This window comes from Nelumbo lutea, chromosome 7 (assembly GCF_056320005.1).
Source record: "Nelumbo lutea isolate HS-2025 chromosome 7, American lotus-T2T, whole genome shotgun sequence".
In the NCBI taxonomy this organism is placed as follows: Eukaryota; Viridiplantae; Streptophyta; class Magnoliopsida; order Proteales; family Nelumbonaceae; genus Nelumbo; species Nelumbo lutea.
In genome coordinates this window covers 27924644-27943296 of record NC_142690.1, presented here as the reverse complement: position 1 = coordinate 27943296, position 18653 = coordinate 27924644, and the positions used below count along the sequence as shown (strand labels likewise).

Sequence of the window (18653 nt, the reverse complement as noted above, 5' to 3'; positions counted from 1 at the left end):
ATTGCTGTATCTATTTTTTTAATATAATGAAATTCTGTTATTGATCAAAAGAAAAAAGAAGAAGAGATCTGTGAGTTTAAACTACATTTTGGTGGAAGTTTTCTCAGGGATCTCAAGGTGGCTGGCATGGAGTTGTTTTCTATTGAATAGATGGAAATATCCTTTGGGTGTTTTTTAGTGGGCCTATTAGGCAAACTGACCCTACTAAGGACTGAAGTTGTTGCTCTTTTTTTAGGCGCTGAGATAGTGAAACAGCTAGGTCTTTCATCTCTCACCATTGAAAGGGATTTGGTGAACACAATCAGATAGAATGATAAACCACAGAGTGTCCCTTGGAGGTTGTATTACTTTTTGAACAGATCTAGAGAGATTGTGGCAACTTTGCTAACTCATTTTCAGTTGGATCCCTAGGGAATTGAACTTAGTGGATAATAGTAACAATTGGTCCCCCTTCCACTATAACTCATGGTTTAAAATGTCCCTAAATTCCCTAATATTTCCATTTCCATGGTAGTGACATGAAATTTTACCGGAATCAACATATTTGCCAATGAACACTACCAACACTATGTGGAATTCAAGAGATAGTATTATAACAAACGTTGGTGTCAATATTGTAGATATCTGGAGTACCAATGTTCATTTCAAACATGAAATTAAATATTAGTTTTTCTTTGTGTAATAGGTTATTTGGTTGATCTATTAATCGTTTACATTTTTCTATGAGTTTAAATTTTTCTTTAACTTATTCTATCATGAAGTTTTGAATCATAAGGTTTACAGGACAACTTCAAATCATATTCTTTTGTCTATAAGCTTAGTTTCTTAGCTTCATTTAATGCTTTGGAACAAGATAATAATTTAAAAGGGTGTGCCTTTGCTTCTTTTGTCATTTCATAAAATATCATCATACATTTTATTGCATATTTTACAATGTTTCCACCATGTCTGTAATTAATATTTCCATATGATATTTCCGACATTTCTGATATGTCTCCTATGTTTGGACGACTGACATTTCCATAGACGCCAACATTTTAGATAGCCCCTAAACTAATCACTTATGTTACCTTGAATCAATTATCCATAATGAGAGAAATTGAAGAGGATGTTGCCATTAGAATTACAGAAGGGTGGGTAAAATGGAGAGGTGCATCTTGTGTCGTGTGATCAGCATATATCAATGAGACTAAAAGGAAAATTTCATAAGATTACTATAGGATCCATGTTGTTATATGAGACAAAGTACTGGTTAATCAAGAGTCAACAAAAGGCTATTACCCAATGTTGGTTCCAGTTATCTGGGTGGGGTAGACTGAATATGGATATAACCTTTGGCATTTTTTGTAAAAAGTGGCTTCTCTCAGACTTGAACCCATGTTCTCATGCTTTTCAGCATGAGGTTTTACCATTTTGTGTCAAGCAATGGCCCCTGCAATCAAAAACATGTTATAAAAATGGCTGTTAGCTGAGATGGCTTAGTGGAAAGACTAGAAAGGATAGGATCATAAATGAGCACATTAAAGAGGACTTAGGAGTGGCTCAAATTGGTGACTGGATGAGGGAAAGTCAATTGAGATGGTTTATTCATATGTATAGATGAGCAATGACTACACCAGTGAGGACCAATTTGGTGCAAGTAGAAGGCTGTAGAAAAGCAAGGGGAAGACCAATGGAAATATGGACTGAAGTGGTAAGAAATGGTACAACGACTTCAAATCTGACACAAAACATGTCTTTTGATAGAACATAATGGTGGGATAGGATTCGTGTAGCTAATCCCAAATAGTTGGGATTAAGGTTGACTTGAGCATTTCTATTGGTGATAATAAAAAATGTTGATAGTGATTAATCTTTTGAATCTGCTAAATATAGAAAACAGGAAGAATAAAGGCTTGACTTTTCCTGGAAGATTAAAAATTTATTCATAATAGGAGAGAAAGGAAATTAAGATTAAACAACCTGGTTATTTGGTAGAAAACTAGAGAATTAGGTTTTGCTTTGGCTTTTAAGCTGGGCTGCGACTTGGGCCAGCCAATTCACACCCATGCACAAACATGTACAAATACACACATATTATACATTTTATTTATGTAAAAATATTAAATGTCCTTGTCTGATTACATATGTAAAAAATATTTGTATATGTATTTATCAGTGGAGTTTGTGCATATTTCAATTAATTCTACTCCTAAATTGTGCTACAAAGCCCAACGAAAGATGGATACACAAAAAATATTCAACAATACTTTCAAACCCGACCAACCTGCCCAAGCTTGGCCCAGCTCAGCTTTTGTTGGGTTAAGCTTGGGTTGGGCCTGTGTTGGCAAACTTGGGCTTGACCTTGGGTTGGGCCAGACCCAAGGCTGTGGTTTGAGTGGCTTGACCCTCAACCTGCCAAAGGCCTGAAGTTGCATCCTACTTTTGAGTTTGGATTGAGTAGTAAGTATCACATTACTGACAACAAGTGAAATTGGTGTTGTAAACTAGAGGCAATAATAGTAAGTTGGTGATGCAAGAGCAAATGGATCATATCTGGGATTTTATGATTTTTCTTATGTATTTATGCATAGTAGGGATATTATTTTAACTTTCAGTGGCTATTTTTCTGATTATTTGAGTTATTGGCAGTTTTTACTAGTCAGATTTGAGTTGCTTTTCCTAATTACATTAGGATTCTTTTCTAATTGGATTAGGAATTATGTTAGAAAACTAGAGTTATTTTAGTAGGTTAAAGTCATAGTCTTAATTAAAGTAGAATTTGTCTTATTCCTAGTCTTAAGTCAACTTAGATTTGTCTTACTTGAATCCTAAGTCAAAGTCTTAGTCCCAAGTTTGCTAGTATTTTTATTGTTCCTAGATAGTAATTTAGAGTATGAAATCAAGGGAAAAGGGCTGGCCAACCTTCCTTTCTTTGCGTATAAATATATCAAAGAATAAAGGTCTAATTTTGTTCTTCTAATTTTGAAGATTCTAATATTCGTGATGGTTCTAATTCCTTCGAAAAGCTGTTAGGTGCTGATTCCTAATAGTACCTAAAGGTATTTATTCCGATAGAAGCCTAGGTTCTTAATTCTTAGGTTGTTTTTGTTCTCTCTTCTTTTCCCCAACATTGCAGGTTCATCTTGTATTAGATTAGTAGCAGAGCAGTTAATTCTGCATCAAACTGGTATCTGATCTTATGGTTTATCACCATGTTCTTACAAGATGCTGAATGTCACAAGTATACTTCATATGCACCTAGATTGCCAGAGTAAAAAGAAGATGATTTCTACTCAACGATACTTAAAAATATTGAATGACAGCATAAAGTTTTTTTTTTTTTTGATTGGCAGCATAAAAGAAAGATTGAATATTTTAATGAGATGCAAACAAAAGTCGAGTTTTAAAGCATGAGGTTCCACGTTTGCATCGACAACTTCAATTTGAATTTGAGGAATCTGAATTTAAAATTGCTAAGAAGAAGGTCCCAATACTAATAATCAACTTGATGGTGTCTGAGAAGATGTAACTAGAACAGTTGAAGAAATTAATGGCAACTGAAGAAGAGGTTCATCATCAAGATGTGTTAGTAAATGTCGAAAGTGAGAATTAAGATGTGCAATTTTGAAGCCTCGAACTCTAACAGTGGTTCTTGTGGTTCTGGTTGCCTGTAACAGTGGTTCTTTAGTATATTTTTGAGGTGGGGTCTTTGGATTGTCAGGTTGTGTTTCGTTTTACCTACAATCTGGCTCATTTTTAGGAGGTAGCTAGTTTTGGTCTTCAGCATTTGTACCTTGAGGTTGTTATATCTTCAATTGAGAGGACAATTTTTATAGTTTGTATACTGAAACAGGGCTTGTTGTTTTTGCTTGGGGCCTTGGGCTGAAATGTTCTCCGTTTCTCTGTTTTTCATTTTAATACACATTTATTTTATTATAAAAAACACGTTTTGATGAACTTTTGTTTTTTGTGGTTATGTGGTCCAATTGTGGTTTACAATGGAATCAATAGTTGAAAATTGGATTCTTTGCAAAATGAGAAATGAGGACAAGAAATGAGAGTCCTAAAAGGGGCCATTGCTTGGTGTAATGGTAAAATCTCTGGCTGACAAGCATGAGACTGCAGGTTTGAGTCTTAGAGCAATCATTTTGTGCGAAAAAATGTCAAAAAGTTAGGTCCATATCTAGTCTACCTCTTCCAAGACAACCCCATATGGCTAGGACCAACATTGGGTAGTGGCCTTTTAAATGAGGAAGTTCTAATGCAAAAACATCAACAAAAATGCAAAAATATCCTTGTTGCAGGGATTGAAATAAGGTGGAAGCTATGGTAATTGCAAGGAGGGTAAGATGTCTCATAGTAAAAGGAAAAGCTTACCTCATTCAACATCTTCTCATTGTCAAGCCTTTTCATTGGATCTACCTTGTGAAGGTCATGGTATTTGTTTGCTGAGTCGTAGGGGTGGCCAGGAGCCGAGCTGTTTACAAGCTGCTCGAGCTCGACTTGGCTCAGTCTAAACCGAGCTTTGAGCCGAACTTGAGCCTAATATATAGGCTCGTTTACTAATTGAGCCGAGCTCGAGCTTAATAAAACTCAATTTGTGAGGCTTGCGAGCCTAATCGAGTATATATGTACATAGGGTGTCACTTCGGATCGGCACCTCATCTATTGAGAGAGACCTCAGCTCGACACCTTGACAGTTGAGGGAGACCTCGGCTAAGCACCACGACAACTAAGGAAGACCTCAGCTTGACACCTTGACAGTTGAGGGAGACCTCGGCTAAGCACCACGACAACTAAGGAAGACCTCGGCTAAGCACCACGACAACTGAGGATGACCTCGGCTCAGCACCTCGGTTGCTGGGGAGACCTCAACTCGACACCTCGACAGTTGAGGGAGACCTTGGCTCAACACCTCGGCTGCTAGGGAGACCTCGGCTTGGCACATCAGAAACTGAGTGAGACCTACAATCAGAGGCAGCCAAGCTCGACCCAAATCGGGCTCAAACTTCCGAGCTTTTGACTCGAGTCAAGCTCGAGCTCAAGCCTCTAGTTCGAATCGAGTTTGAGCTCAACTGAGCTCGAATAGCTAGATATTTGGTTCGGCTCGGCTTGAATCCACCCCTACTGAGTCATTGGACTACATAGATCACATATATCAAAGATGACCATTGAGTTAGATGGGAGGTGGTTAGTAGAAGTAAGAAATTTGGTGCTTTGGGTATTGAGAATATTCATAAGTGGAGTGTGGCTCTATTGGGAAGTGGTTGTGGAGATTGCTCGTAGATATGGACAAGCTATGGGCTAAGGTGATTATAAAAATTCATGGGCTTGCGACTGATGCTGGGATGCATGATCTTTGGCTAAAGTTACAAGATCTTCCCTTGGAAGTCCATTCATGCCATTCTACCTTCTTTCTTAGGTCTGTTTTTTATTTTTTTTTGGGTGGTGAGGAGTTTGCTAGAAGGGCTTTTGAGGATTTTGAAAGGAGAAGAAAGGAAGAGAAGTTGAACAAAAATGCCCGTCCGAAAAGAGACAAGATATGGGATGAGGATGATTCAATCCAAGATGACATGTTCACAGAGGAAGACTAAAGTCATGACTCCGAAAGGGGGGGGGGGGGTTTGGTTTTGGTTTTGTTGGCGGGATGTTGGTCTATGTTTTATTGGGGATTGGTTTGGGGTCTTTTTCTTGATCCTAGCTTGGAATTGATTGGGTGTTCCTTTTTGTCAACAAGTTGCATGGGTATTGGGCTCTCAAAGGGTCTTTCAGACTGCTTTTCTTCTCTCAGTGATATCTTATCACCTCCTTGATGTATCTTTTATATTTTAAATAAAATTTTATCTTTATTTTTTTTAAATTGTACCTTCTTTCTTACCTTTCATTAGGTATAATTTGTGTTCTGGAAATTTTGTTAAATTTTCGGAGCATGTTTGGATGCGCAACTCATCATTGAAGGAACAATTTCTCTCTTTATTTGCCCTCTCAAATCATAATGGTGAGTTTGTTTCTACCTTCTTGGTTCTCTCTAACTTGAGAGATGGATTTGATTGGGACTTGGATTTTAAGAAGGGACTTAGAGACTCTGAATTAAATAGTGTCCTGGCCTTGCTTCATATTCTAGAAGGGGTTTTCTTGGATCCTTCTAAATTGGATAGCTGTATCTGGATTCTCTCTTCTTTTGGTTCCTTTGCTTGCGCTTCTTTCTTCGAGGCTTTAATCTAATCCTTTGATACTGTTGGGAAGCCTTTTCTTGTTAAGGAGGTTTGGAGTAAGCCTATTCCTCCCAGGATTGGAGATTTTTGCAGGGAAGCTCTCCTGGAAAGAATAAACACCCATGACTTACTCCAAAGAAAAAGACTTAATTGGTCCTCATTGGTGCATTCTCTATAAGGCTAATGGTGAGGCTTTCCATCACTTGTTAATCTCCTACCCCTTTGTATTTTCTATTTGGGAATGGTTTCTCTATTTGTTTGGATGCATGTGGAATCTCCCACCAAATGTACAAACTTGTTTGCTTCTACTTCTACTAGTTGGCTGAAGAAAAGGGGAAGAATTTTATGGAGATGCCCAAGAGCTGTTGTTTGTTGGAGAGTTTAGAAAGAAAGGAGTCTAAGCATTTTTTCAGAATAGGTGAGAAGCAGAGAAGCACTCATAGAAGCTATTGCCATTACAATGGTCCATAGGGTGAACTCCTTGAACATCTTTGAGGATACCTCTACTGATAATTTGCTTAGAAAGTGGAAGTCACTGGTTCAGCCTCTCTTAAGGCTGTCATTAGCCCTATTTGGTCTCCACCAACTTGTGGTTTCATTAAGCTGAATTTTGATGGAAGTAGTGAGGGAAACCTTGATCCTTCAGGCTTTGGAGGAGTTTTCCAAAATGAGGAAGGAAAATTATTGGTTTTTATTCTGGCCCAATTGATGTAGGTGATTCTTTAAGGGCTAAGATCATGGTTGTGATGGAAGGTGTGCAAAGGGCAAAGGAACTGAATATTAGAAAGTTGATTATTGAAGGTGATTCAAAGCTGGTGGTAGGCTGGCTACAAAATGAGGAAGATGGCTGGTGGTGCTATGTTAATGAAAGAAGGAAATTTAAGTGGGTGACATAGGGCATGGAAGTAAGACACTAAGGCTACCATTGGTAAAAAGAAGTGATAATTCTTTTGCTGATGTACTAGCAAAACAAGGGGTGGGAAGAGATCAATTTTTTTTGGGTTTTGTTGTAAACTTGATATTTTCTAGGGAGATAATTAAGAGAGTTTATCTTTTCCTTTCTTTGCTCTTTTGTACTCTTATAATCATTAACAAAATGGTGCAGTTATTGATAAAAAAAGATGACCATTGGGACACCTTTGCCATTTGAGAAATTAAACATACGAGATAGAAGAAAGAAAATGACTTTGGAACAGAGTAAGGGTAAAAAAGGACTGCCATTATATTTGGTCTATGCTCATCAGATTAGATTCATTGTCAAGCTGACATATTGCTTTTAAAAACATTTTCTGTTAAACATGGGACATTTTATTTTAAAAGGGGCTGGTATCTTTTTAATTGGGTTTTTGAGAATGATGTGTAATGAGTTGGGAGGCATGAGCTACATTTAATGCTTGTGTATATGTCTTAGAAAAACTACCCCAAATTTCATTTGTTCTGTTGTCTTCATCCATAGAAAATTTCTACTCAGATGTGGCTGCATAGAATACCCCATATAGTTGGGAAAAGGCATGGGTGATAATGGTGATGTTGTGGCTGCATAGAATATACTTATCATGATATTACCATTAGTTTTCATTACACCCACCTTCCATGCTTCAGATCTTAGGATTTTGACTCTACCTCAAAGCTTGTGAGATAATCTAGTTTCCCATGTCCACCAATATACATGCAAGCTGACCATGCCCACTCCAAATAATCATTTCCATTGAGCTTTACAATAGTAGCTTGGATATTCAAACTCTCTTCAGTATCACTTTGAGACATGATAGGAATCACTACTCCCAGAAGAGTCCATTATTAATCTTTGATTATCAAATAAACTGAAATAGAATAACAAATCAACCATAGGGATTTACTTCCAAGAGAAAACTACAACTCTTTGCACAGTGTTTGAGAGATCACTTCTCTAGGAACTGGTAGAAACTGTGGAAATAGGGAAGAACTCACTTCAAAGGCCCTTGAACTCCCCTAAAACAAAATAACCCACTTTTTTTCTGTGATCCAAGATGATCCAAAAACACCCGGGCAGCAATGCTAATTTCACCCAATAGTTCTCCAAAAATCATCTAAAACCAAATCATCAAAAAAAAAAAAACCGCATCTAAAACCAGGCAAACTATAATAATTTGACCAGATTCTTTAATTCCCATGCAAATTTTTTATCCTAGATTGCATGAGTTTTATTAGGAAGAACTATGCAAGAAGCATCTTGTGCTCTGACACAAACTTGACAGATATTTTAGTTTATAAAACTAGAAATTAGAGTGAAATTAAAAAAAAAAAAAAGAGAAGAAAGAGAAGTGAACGAAGAGAGACTGATTTGAGAGGAGAAAAAACTGAGCAATACAGTCCCTTTGCACTATATCACTTCACAATACAATGGAAATTGACTACTATACCCCTGGTTATGTACTTCCCTATAACAGTAATAATAAACTTAAAATAAACAAGGAAAACAGAAAATATTTCAGCTCCCAAGAAATCATACTCAAACTCTACATAAACCAGAAAATATAGTGCATCACTCAACAGATTTTAGAATCAGGATTGCAAAATCCGATATCATGGAATGCCATAAACTCAGGTTGGATGTATCTTCACTTGTATCATACAGAAAATATATTAGCTGATAGTGTAGCCAAGTCAGGGGTGGATAAAATGAATTGTATTAGGGGGCTGCTTCCAGGGGGGATCAGTTATGTAAATTTGGTGTCTCCTTGACAACCAAATGGCCTGTAACTTCTTTTTCATTTCAGTAAAATTTCTTTTCCTTTATCCTTTAAAAAAATTATGTTTTTCTCTTTTTTTAAACTTTTCCTGATTGGTTAATGAAGTTGACACTGTTACTTGTAAAAAAATCCCATACAATTTGGCTTGTTGAGATTCTTACTTTTCTTCCAAAATCCACTGCCCCAAAATTCCAAAATTGAGATGTAAGTGGATTCTAGAATTGGATCAGGATGGACTTACAGCATGGGCATTATCATTTGAACAAATGACCTTGTATTCTCACTAGAATCCTGTTCTGACACAATCTAGATTATTGACTGCTTTCCAAATGACCTCTTAGAATCTCTTCAGGATGACAAACCATCATTTAGGCTGCGTTTGGCAAGAGTGAAATACAAATATGTTCAGTGCAAATGCAAATATGTATGGTTCATGAAAATGCAAAGTTGGTTTGGTTTTTGCATTGATAAATTTTGTATTTTTACCAAATGTATTTAATTGTGATGGGTACAAACACAAGTTCCAAGACCAGATCTACCTTTTTTATATTGACCAACCTTGAGTACAGAGTTTGCATCCATTTTTTGGAAGCAAACTTTGCTCCCATTTTGAATGCAAACATGTCAGTCAGGAAAAAACAAATTTGCTGTCATTCAGTATAAAACATGTTCTTGACAAATGCCCATAAAACGAATGATAAAAAAAATGCCTGCAAAACTGAACTGGAGTACAAATTCTCTTCGTGTTGGAGTTTGCACTCATACTAAATGCAACCTTGGCTGTATCTGTCTCATGCGCTTACTGGAAAATTAGGCCAACTGGAGGTTTCTATCCATTACAATGCGGACTCTGGTTTTGGACTCCCAGAAAACCTAGAAAAAAAGGCCCATTTCTGGAAGTGTTAAGTTTATCTTTGTATTTGCTTTTGGGATATAAAGTCAATACAGAAGGTGATTCATGGATATGTTGCTCCATATCTTACAATGAATGCGTTAATTGTGTGGTGTTTGGGTGAGGTAGCATGAATGTTGTTGTTGCATTTTGCTTTGAGGAAATACCATTTCATGCATATACAGGTCTGCCAAATTCTAGATGTTTAAATATTTCTATTTCAACGGAGCAGATCGATTTGAAAGAACAAACAGCAGTTACACCAACGAAGGAGATAAGAGTCAATCTTCTTCAAGAAACATTCCTATTTTAGAACGTGGGGAGGCAGGTAGCAGCAATCATCTGAATGAGATCCTTCGCCCAGGGTTAATATCCATAAGTGGGTGTTGTAGTAGTGAGGCTGCTCAGCTTCTGAATGACCGTATGTACAACCATAGTTCTGTTTGGTATTACTTTATGCTTACTGTGACTCTTCAGACAATATATTGTAACACTTAGTTTTTTTTTTTTCTATAATTTTTTTACAATTACTGTCGTTCATTCTATTACTGTAATAGAAATTGACATATTGCAACCTTACACCTGCAAGAGGTGGTTAACATCTGCTAACTCCCTTTAGTTTCAATTACATCTCCCTTGACTGCGCTTAACCTCAATATATCTGATTCCTCAGTCCTTTGCTTTACTTATCCATCTTCCCAACCATTGCAGAATGAAATACCCATTCACATTTGCTCTCAGCTCACTTGATACAATTTTTTTATCTCTTTAACCACATATCTGTATTTCCAAGAAATCTCATGATATCTGATTAGCCAACCAATTACAACTCTTGATCTCCTTCAACTACCTGATATCTGCCTTGGTTAAATCTCCAATCCTCATAGGATAGGACCCAAATATATGTCTAAAATGTTTCCTTCATCATTTTTGTATGCTTCCCCAATGCCTAACACTTGGAATGCATCCAACAAAACTAAACTTTGTATAGCCTGGAATGGGAGACAAATGGGTAACTTGAACTACTCTAGTTGATACAATTCAGCCACTTATTTCCAATTTCTCATGATATCATGCAAAACAAAAAGTGAAAATAACTCCATAGTCTTCACTTTGAGAACAAATTTAATGGATATATTGTCAATGGCTTCATCAAATAGACTTCTCCATATCTTTGAACTCAAAAAGCATAAGAGCTTCTTCACCTCCTAGTAGGTCTCCTGGAATAGAACTTCATTGTCCAGCATCCACCAATGCCTCTCCTGCTGTACAGTCACTAGACCTGGAACTCAGGTCTCTCTAGCAGTCCACGGACTGCTCTCTTTCTTCTTACCCTAATAGGGCATGACTGAAGCTGCTTAGGGTTCCCTTGGTCTCCTCTCCAAGGAAGAAACCCTAAGAATAATAAGCAGGCTCCTTAGTGACTCGCGAGCAGGTTGGGGTTTCAGTAGAATAAAGTTCTAGCGAGAAAAGCAGAGAAAATAAGGGAACAAGAAGATTTGAATATTAAGAAACTCCTATTGCTCTGATACTATGAAGTATTTTGAGCAAGAGAAGAGGAGAAAATGAGAGAAGACAAGAAGAGAAGAGAATAAGAAAATGGGGCGGAAGCTCACTTCTGTCCAGCCCTTGATAGAATTTAAATGAAACTTAAAACAAGGGAAAGTACAAGATTGCCCTTCATTAGGTGGGTTGTACATAAACAGTCTTTAAGAGAAGAATAACTTAGGCCCAAAAGGAAATATACATCTGAATCAGCTAGAAGACCTATGCATGGCAATAATTTGATCTAAGAGGCCATCTTCAACTGGATCACCAATATTTGGTGATTCAGCCTAACTTTTTTCAAAGATATAATAGCCTGGTAATTGTAATTACAAGTTTATAACCACAATAGCCATTGTTAAACACAATTTACTTTGGGGCTATACTACCTAAATACCTATACAAGGATGTTGTATTGTACTTCAGTTTTTAGTGTAAATTTCATATCTGATACTGTATCCAGCCATGTCCATGCTATATCTTGTAACATAGCTTTAGGGAGCACAATGGCTGGTGCACATAGACAGGGTCTGATAAGTACTATTACTTTTCATGCTTATTAACCCTTGTTTATATCAGCAGTTGCTGTTATGTAAGGATTGCCTTATACCTGCAGTTAGCTTTCCTAATTAGCTGTGATTTCTTTTTTTTTTTTTTTACATTAATAAATCCTCTTTGCTTGGTGTTATTGATAAAAAATAATTAACTACAAGAGTTTTAATCTTACACATATACAACAAATTGATGATGTTTCTATATTTTAATATAGGTTGGGCAGCAGCTATGCACTCCTATAATGATCCATCAATAGACCTATCCGGTACGTAAATTCCATTCTTAATTTACCATTTGGATTCACCATGATTGTTTTAGAAGTCTGAGTTTGTAGAAATGTTCATAGATAGGAGCGAGATAAACATTCATGTTCATTTCATTACAACCTAAAACATTATGAGAAATGTTTTTCATATAAATAGATTTCAAATCCCTTTTGACTACACTTAGTTGTTCATGTTTACATATTTGGGACACATCAGAGATGTTAGATAGTGTATGCCCTTAGCTTCAATCAGATTAATGTACTGGTGCATTTATTGTAAATGACTATTAGTACATAATTGATTCGTGTTATATTTGGTGTGTTTCTGTATAATACCTTTAAACTGGACACTTATGAGACTCGTGTTAGTTTAGAATCTTCACAGCCATTGGATGGACCTGGGAAGGTTTATCCTGCCAAGGCTAACACTAATCTGCTGCCAAGTCGGTTGAGGTGGCTTGTCTCAACTGCCAAGGTGAGACCTGAAGCACATGTAGTGTGGGTTTGTTTGAAACCTTGAGCTGGACCATTTTCCAGTTATGCCCTAAGCCTTGGAGACAAATGGGCAAAATTGGAAAGTTATACCTGACCTCTAGACTTGATTATGGTACTGTACTAGGTGTTGGATTGGACTGTCTTTGATATGCCAATCAATGAGATTCTTAGAGGGGGTCAAAACCTGGGTATGTTGGGGCAGTTCGAGAATTCACTTGAGTGGGTGATTATAATGACAGAATCAACCCCTTTGTCGGATAAAGGGAATGATCGGGGAATGCATTCTCTCTGATGGAAACCTAAACTGCTGGCAGTTGATTCCAAACTTGTTGAGATTTGTTTTTGCAAAATATATTTATAGAGATATACATATATATTATGGTTTCACAAAATGTTTGCAAAAATGTTTTAATTCACAGGATCCATGTGAGCAGAGAGCAACACCGTACCTTGCAGTCGAGGGAGAGGTCATCTCTTGTCGGGCAGTGTATGATCATTAAGGGCTGAGAGGTTAAGTGTAAGACCATTTATGATTTTTACCTGATGGGCTAATCTCACATCTACCCACAGTCCTTGGGCCCTCATAAGATGGCTGGACCCAAGGACCATTTAGTGTAAATGTTGGGCCCATTAAGAGCCCATACTGATAGACTTAGGGGTTCACTGTACTCAGTAGTGAATTTGGCCAGACCTTGTAATAGAGACTAGGTTGAACCCATGTGGCTTATGTGGAGATCAATGATAGGGTCCCACGCCATACAAAGAGAACCAAACTAGCCAACACTTAAAAGGAAATGAGCTTGAAAGCTTAATAGGCTTAAAGCCCAAATCGAACTAGGTTTAATTTGATTAATTAAATAGGGGGCGAATCTGGATATGGATCAACAGATAAGGATAAGGGTTCCTTTTATCCACTTAAAGAGTCTAGATCCAAATAAAGATTTGGATTAGGAAACTTCTAATTGGATTAGGAGAAGTTGATCCTGATCTGCAGATAAGATAAGGGATAAGCCTTATCACTTAAAGAGTCTAGATCCAAATAAAGATTTGGATCAAGAAACTCCTAATCAGATTAGGAGGTTAACTCTTTAAGGATTATATAAAAGGAGGAGGGCAAACTAGAAAAAGGTTACACAGTTTCACAGTTTTTTGCATTCAGTTCTCTCTCCTTTTGCTCTTGCCGCCCTACCTTGTTCGATCTCCAATTCTTGGAGTGATCAAGGTTGGGTCTTGATATTGATTCTTGCTGGAAAAATCAATCTTGAAGCTGTGCTCATGTCCCCTGCTTGATTCTTATTGAAGAATTGAGGTTCTTGCTGAGGAATCTCCTTGCTAATCCTGCCTCACCCTAAGTTGTGTCATCTTCAGTGGAGGAAGGATTGTAACCTCTTTGGGCGTGAACACCTACATTGGGAGGAGCTTTTTGCGTGGATTCCGTATTAGGTATTTCTCTCCCTATTCTTTGTTTCAAATTTGGTCCGATTTGTTTCAAGAACGAACCTTGAAAAATGCAATTTTTCTAAATCAGGGAATAAGATTCCCGGATGGGAGAAAGAAATTTTTGAAATTTCGCCCAACCACTCTGCATGGTTCGGCCATCCATATGATGGATCTCCCATCCCTTCAAGAGAATCCTTTAATATGTTCCCACTTCTAAAGGTGTAGGCAATGTTTTAAAAGCGCAAGACGCAAAAAAAGTGCAAGGGCCAATTTGCGCTTGAGGTGCAAGGTGCAAGGCGCGTGCCTTTTTAAGAAAGGCACAAAATTACAAAAAATAAAGCTAAAAAATAAAAAAAGTTAGAAAATTCCAAATAAAAGCCAAAAAAATTTAAAAAATGCAAAAATTAAAAAATAATAAACATAATGTTAATAAAAATATAAACTTAAATTTTAAAATAAATGATTTAAAAAGCCTATTATCTAAAATTAAAATACATAAACATAAAATGTAAAGTGTATTCAAATGAAAATTAAAAAATAAAAGCAAACATATAAAGCATTTTCAAGCATGTAAAACCTGCAATCTCTTTTTTTCCTTAATTGCATTGCTTCAAGTAGTTAATGTGCATATTGCATTCTTGATTCTATGAGTCGCCTTTGTAGCACGCCCCTCGAGGCAAGCCCAAACAAGTCTATGTGAGGGTCTGAAATTCTTAATTCTCACATAAAAAATAATGATTTTACAACTTTCATTGCCTTTTAAGATGATATTTTATTGCAATGAATGAATGAACAACATAAGCAAATAGGGGGTTTTCAGACTGAGCTGAGGTGCAAAATAGGGGGTTCTCGGACTGGGCTGAGGTGCAAAATAGGGGGTTCTCGGACTGGACTGGGCTGTTAGACTCAAAAAACAGCAAAAAGCACAAAATTTTAACTTTTGAAAGAGGTGTGCCTAGGACCTGGGCGAGGCACATACCCCAAAATGCGCCTAGGCACACCTTTTAAATCACTGGGTGTAGGATGAAACATCTCCTAAAATGAAACATGCCAATCAATCACCACTTGATCATCCCCTTCAATCACCAAACCTCTGCAGCCTGAATAACAAGCCAGATCTAGGTTGTGTAAATTCTAGTAGTTCTGGTTCAAGTGAATTGCCTTCTCCAATCAATCCGGAGAAGGTCATTACAATGGTGCACCTAAAACTCCCCTACCCTAGAAGGTCCAAGGTTGCCTAAAACACAACCAGAAAAGTTATATTTGCTCACTCCACTTTTCTTGTGCAAAGTGCAAACGATTCTTGGATGGCATGCTTTCTTTGTTGAGCAAAGCCTACTACCACCTGCCAGCCCCTTAGGATAGAATTTATAGATCAACCCAATTCATCTTTTTCAGATCCAATGGGCTACTCTAAGATCTATGGTATCAATGTTAATATTTGATCTCTTGCTACTTGTTTTTGGAAATTCTATCATTTTTTTTCACTCCATGTACTCCAAAGCATAGTGGCTCTAATAATGATACATTTCCATGTTATCTTCTCTGTTTTAGTGCTAAGAAGGAGCAAGATAGCTTTGAATGTCATAGGAGGCACCCAAGTAGACCCACAGATTGGGTTTGGTATAGGCTGAACTTGACTTAAAACCAACTCAACTTGACCATTTACCAACCCAATCTTGCCCTTCCCTGTAAACAGAGTGGGCCAGGTGGCATCAGGGCATGAAACAGGGCAAGACGGTGTGAGATAAGACATGAGAAAAGGTTAATATAAAAAGATAATAAATGGAAAATATTATTAAAAGGAGAATATATAGACAAATAATAGGAAAAGAAAGTAAAAACATATGAAATCTATGTGACATGGCAATCTGGGAATTAAATATTTAACAACCTGAAATCAACCTGGTTGAACTCCCACAACCAGAACCTGATTAAGGGCATACCCTATGAAATAAGGGTGGAGTTGGTTACCCTATTAATCCTCCCCTGACATCTCTATGTCCAGCCCTTGCTATGTTATCAATTTATCATCTTCAACATCTGAGCTTTGGAGCAGAGGGATGCTGATCAAAGCAAAGCTTTTGGCAAGGAACAAGAGGGGCAGACTTCTGTGGTCAGCCATCTCATTAGCAGTCCTGTAGGCAATATGGTTGGAAAGGAACCAAAGAGTTTTTGATCAGAAAAGGAAATTCAGTAGAGATAGTGAAAAACAGGTCTTTGATGGGATAAGAAGTTGGGTGTAGGTTGTTCAAAAAAGATGAATTATCTGCTTCATTTTTTTTGATAGTTGACATTTTTGGAGGTCCTTAAATTTAGATAAGATGTACAGAAACTCTATTTACAGGGGACCTTAATCTTTTGTATTTTTTTTTTTCAGTTAATACAAATATACTTTTAACTTCTGAAAGGAAAAGCAATGATGTCATGAGCATTCACCAGAAATAATAATCCTTGTCATCCGACTATTATTGCCAATTAACATTTGTTAGGGAATTTCAACTACATTTGGGCCCTGCTTAAATCTGTATACTTAGAAGTCTGTTGTGCAACTTCAACAGGCCTCTTGTGTATCTCTGGTCATGCAAAACATCTCCTGTCATTTCCAGTCCTTGATGAAATCTTAGTTTTCGTTTTTTTTTTATAGTTCATTTATATGATTGTATGACTATTAGATTTATTTTGAAGAGTGGATAATGCTTTCTTGATATCCATCTGATGGATGCTAAACCTGATTTCATATCACACTGTCCCTTTTACTGGTATTTGGTCACTCCTATGCTTATTCCCAGCATAAATGATGCTATGGAAGGCAATGTCAAGAATTCTAGTGTGGTATGTCAATGGGTTGGGTTAAGTGGTAAATCTGCATTGACCCAACCCTATCAGGTTAGGGTTGGGTCAGCCTTAATTGGGTTTACGTTGAGTGCCCTCCCTCCCCGCACGCAGCAAAACCCAACCTGTTTACGTGTAGCATTGAAACATTTGTAAAATTAGCTTTTATTGAGTATATATATACTATTTGAAGGGCTGGTCACATTGGGTTTGTATTTTCATTTTCTTTGGTGAGGTTGGTTTGGATTTGAGTTAAGCCTGAACTTTTTTTTTGATCAATAACAGAAACTCATTTTATTAAAAGAAAAGCTTACTTACAACACTTCAGGGAGTGATAAAGAGACTTAATTCTCCCAAATAGAAGAAGAAAATGACTTGCAAAATAGCCCAAAGCATTTGATCCCTTCCCACCTGCTGCTTTGCCAAAGGATCTCCAAAGGCATTTGCAGCTCTCTTTACCCAATGAATCTGAACTTTCAACCCCCTGGTTAGCCACTTAACCTCCCTCCTCTCATTGGCATATCTCCAGAGTCCACTGTCCTGTAACCAGATTAAAACCAGCTTTGAGTCTCCTTCAACAACTAGTTTTTGGATATTCAGCTCAACCTTCCATTAAAGCATAAACCTCAGCTCTGAGAGAGTCACCAACCCCAATGGGACCTGAATACATTGCAACCACCTTCCCATTCTCATCTCTGAAAACACCTCCTACTCCTGAAGGCCCTGGATTTCCATCACTGCTACCATCAAAATTTAACTTTATAAAACCAGGGGCTGGTGGTGACCATAGAGGACATGCAATTGATGGAATAGGTGCAGAGTTTGCCACCTCCATCCAACTGTTAAGCAGCATATCTGTAGAGACATCAGACATCAGCAAACAGGTCCAAAGATTTTAGCCATTGCACCGCCCTAACTGTTATTACTTCAGTGATACTTTCTTTATTCCTTTCCTTTTCAGAAAAGGTCCTTGAGTTCATTTCCTCCCATAAAGGCCCACATATGGCAGCCCTTACACTCCACATAATCCTACCCCTTTTCTTCGACCATCTAAGGAAAGAAGTAGCAAACGAGCCTTGTATATTTGGCGGAGGGATTCACCTGCAACCAAACAAAGAAACCAATCTCATATATAAAAAAGAAAAGGGCAAGAAATTAATAAGTGGTAGGAGCTTTCACCATTAGCCTTGTATAGGATGCACCAACTTGAAGACAAGCACCAATTAGGCCTTTTTCTTTGGAGTAGGTCACAAGTATTACATCTTTCCAAGAAGGCTTCCCAACAAAAAGCTCCAATCCTTGGAGGGATTGGCTCACCCCATACTTCCTTTATTGGAAAAGTTTGTACAATGCTATTAGTAGGTTGCACAAGGGACTTAAAGAAAGAAACATAGGAGAAAGCACGGGAAAGGAATAAGGTTCAAATTCTACTATCCCTTTTTGAAGGGTCCAACACCACCCCATTCAAAATCTAAATTAGTTCTAGAACATTTCCAAATTCTGAATCCCTAAGGCCTCTTCTAAGACCCAAATCCCAATTAAACCCAAAGTTTGACTTAGAAGGGACAAAAAATTAGGCATAGATTTCCCTTTATACTGGGAGAGGGGAAATAAAGAGGGAAGTTGATCTTTCAAAGGTACATGACCCACCCAAAGGTGCTCCCAAAATTTCACCTAATTCTTAGAACAAAGATCAT

The 18653-nt window shown here is 37.4% G+C and overlaps 1 protein-coding gene and 1 long non-coding RNA gene across 4 annotated transcripts in view; both read left to right on the top strand.

The window, feature by feature from the left end:
• The window catches only part of LOC148845861 (uncharacterized), a 39849-nt gene that overhangs the window by 1705 nt on the left and 19491 nt on the right, over positions 1-18653 (top strand). For all 3 annotated transcript variants that reach the window (XM_088953407.1, XM_088953406.1, XM_088953405.1), the window contains exons 3-4: positions 10054-10242; positions 12136-12186. In XM_088953407.1, coding sequence (XP_088809533.1) covers positions 10054-10242; positions 12136-12186 — 240 coding nt within the window. The remainder of the gene's footprint in view (positions 1-10053; positions 10243-12135; positions 12187-18653) is intronic.
• LOC148845863 (uncharacterized) lies at positions 13100-14086 on the top strand. The gene is made up of 2 exons (XR_016101902.1): positions 13100-13198; positions 13984-14086. It is a non-coding gene; the product is annotated as an uncharacterized LOC148845863 (long non-coding RNA).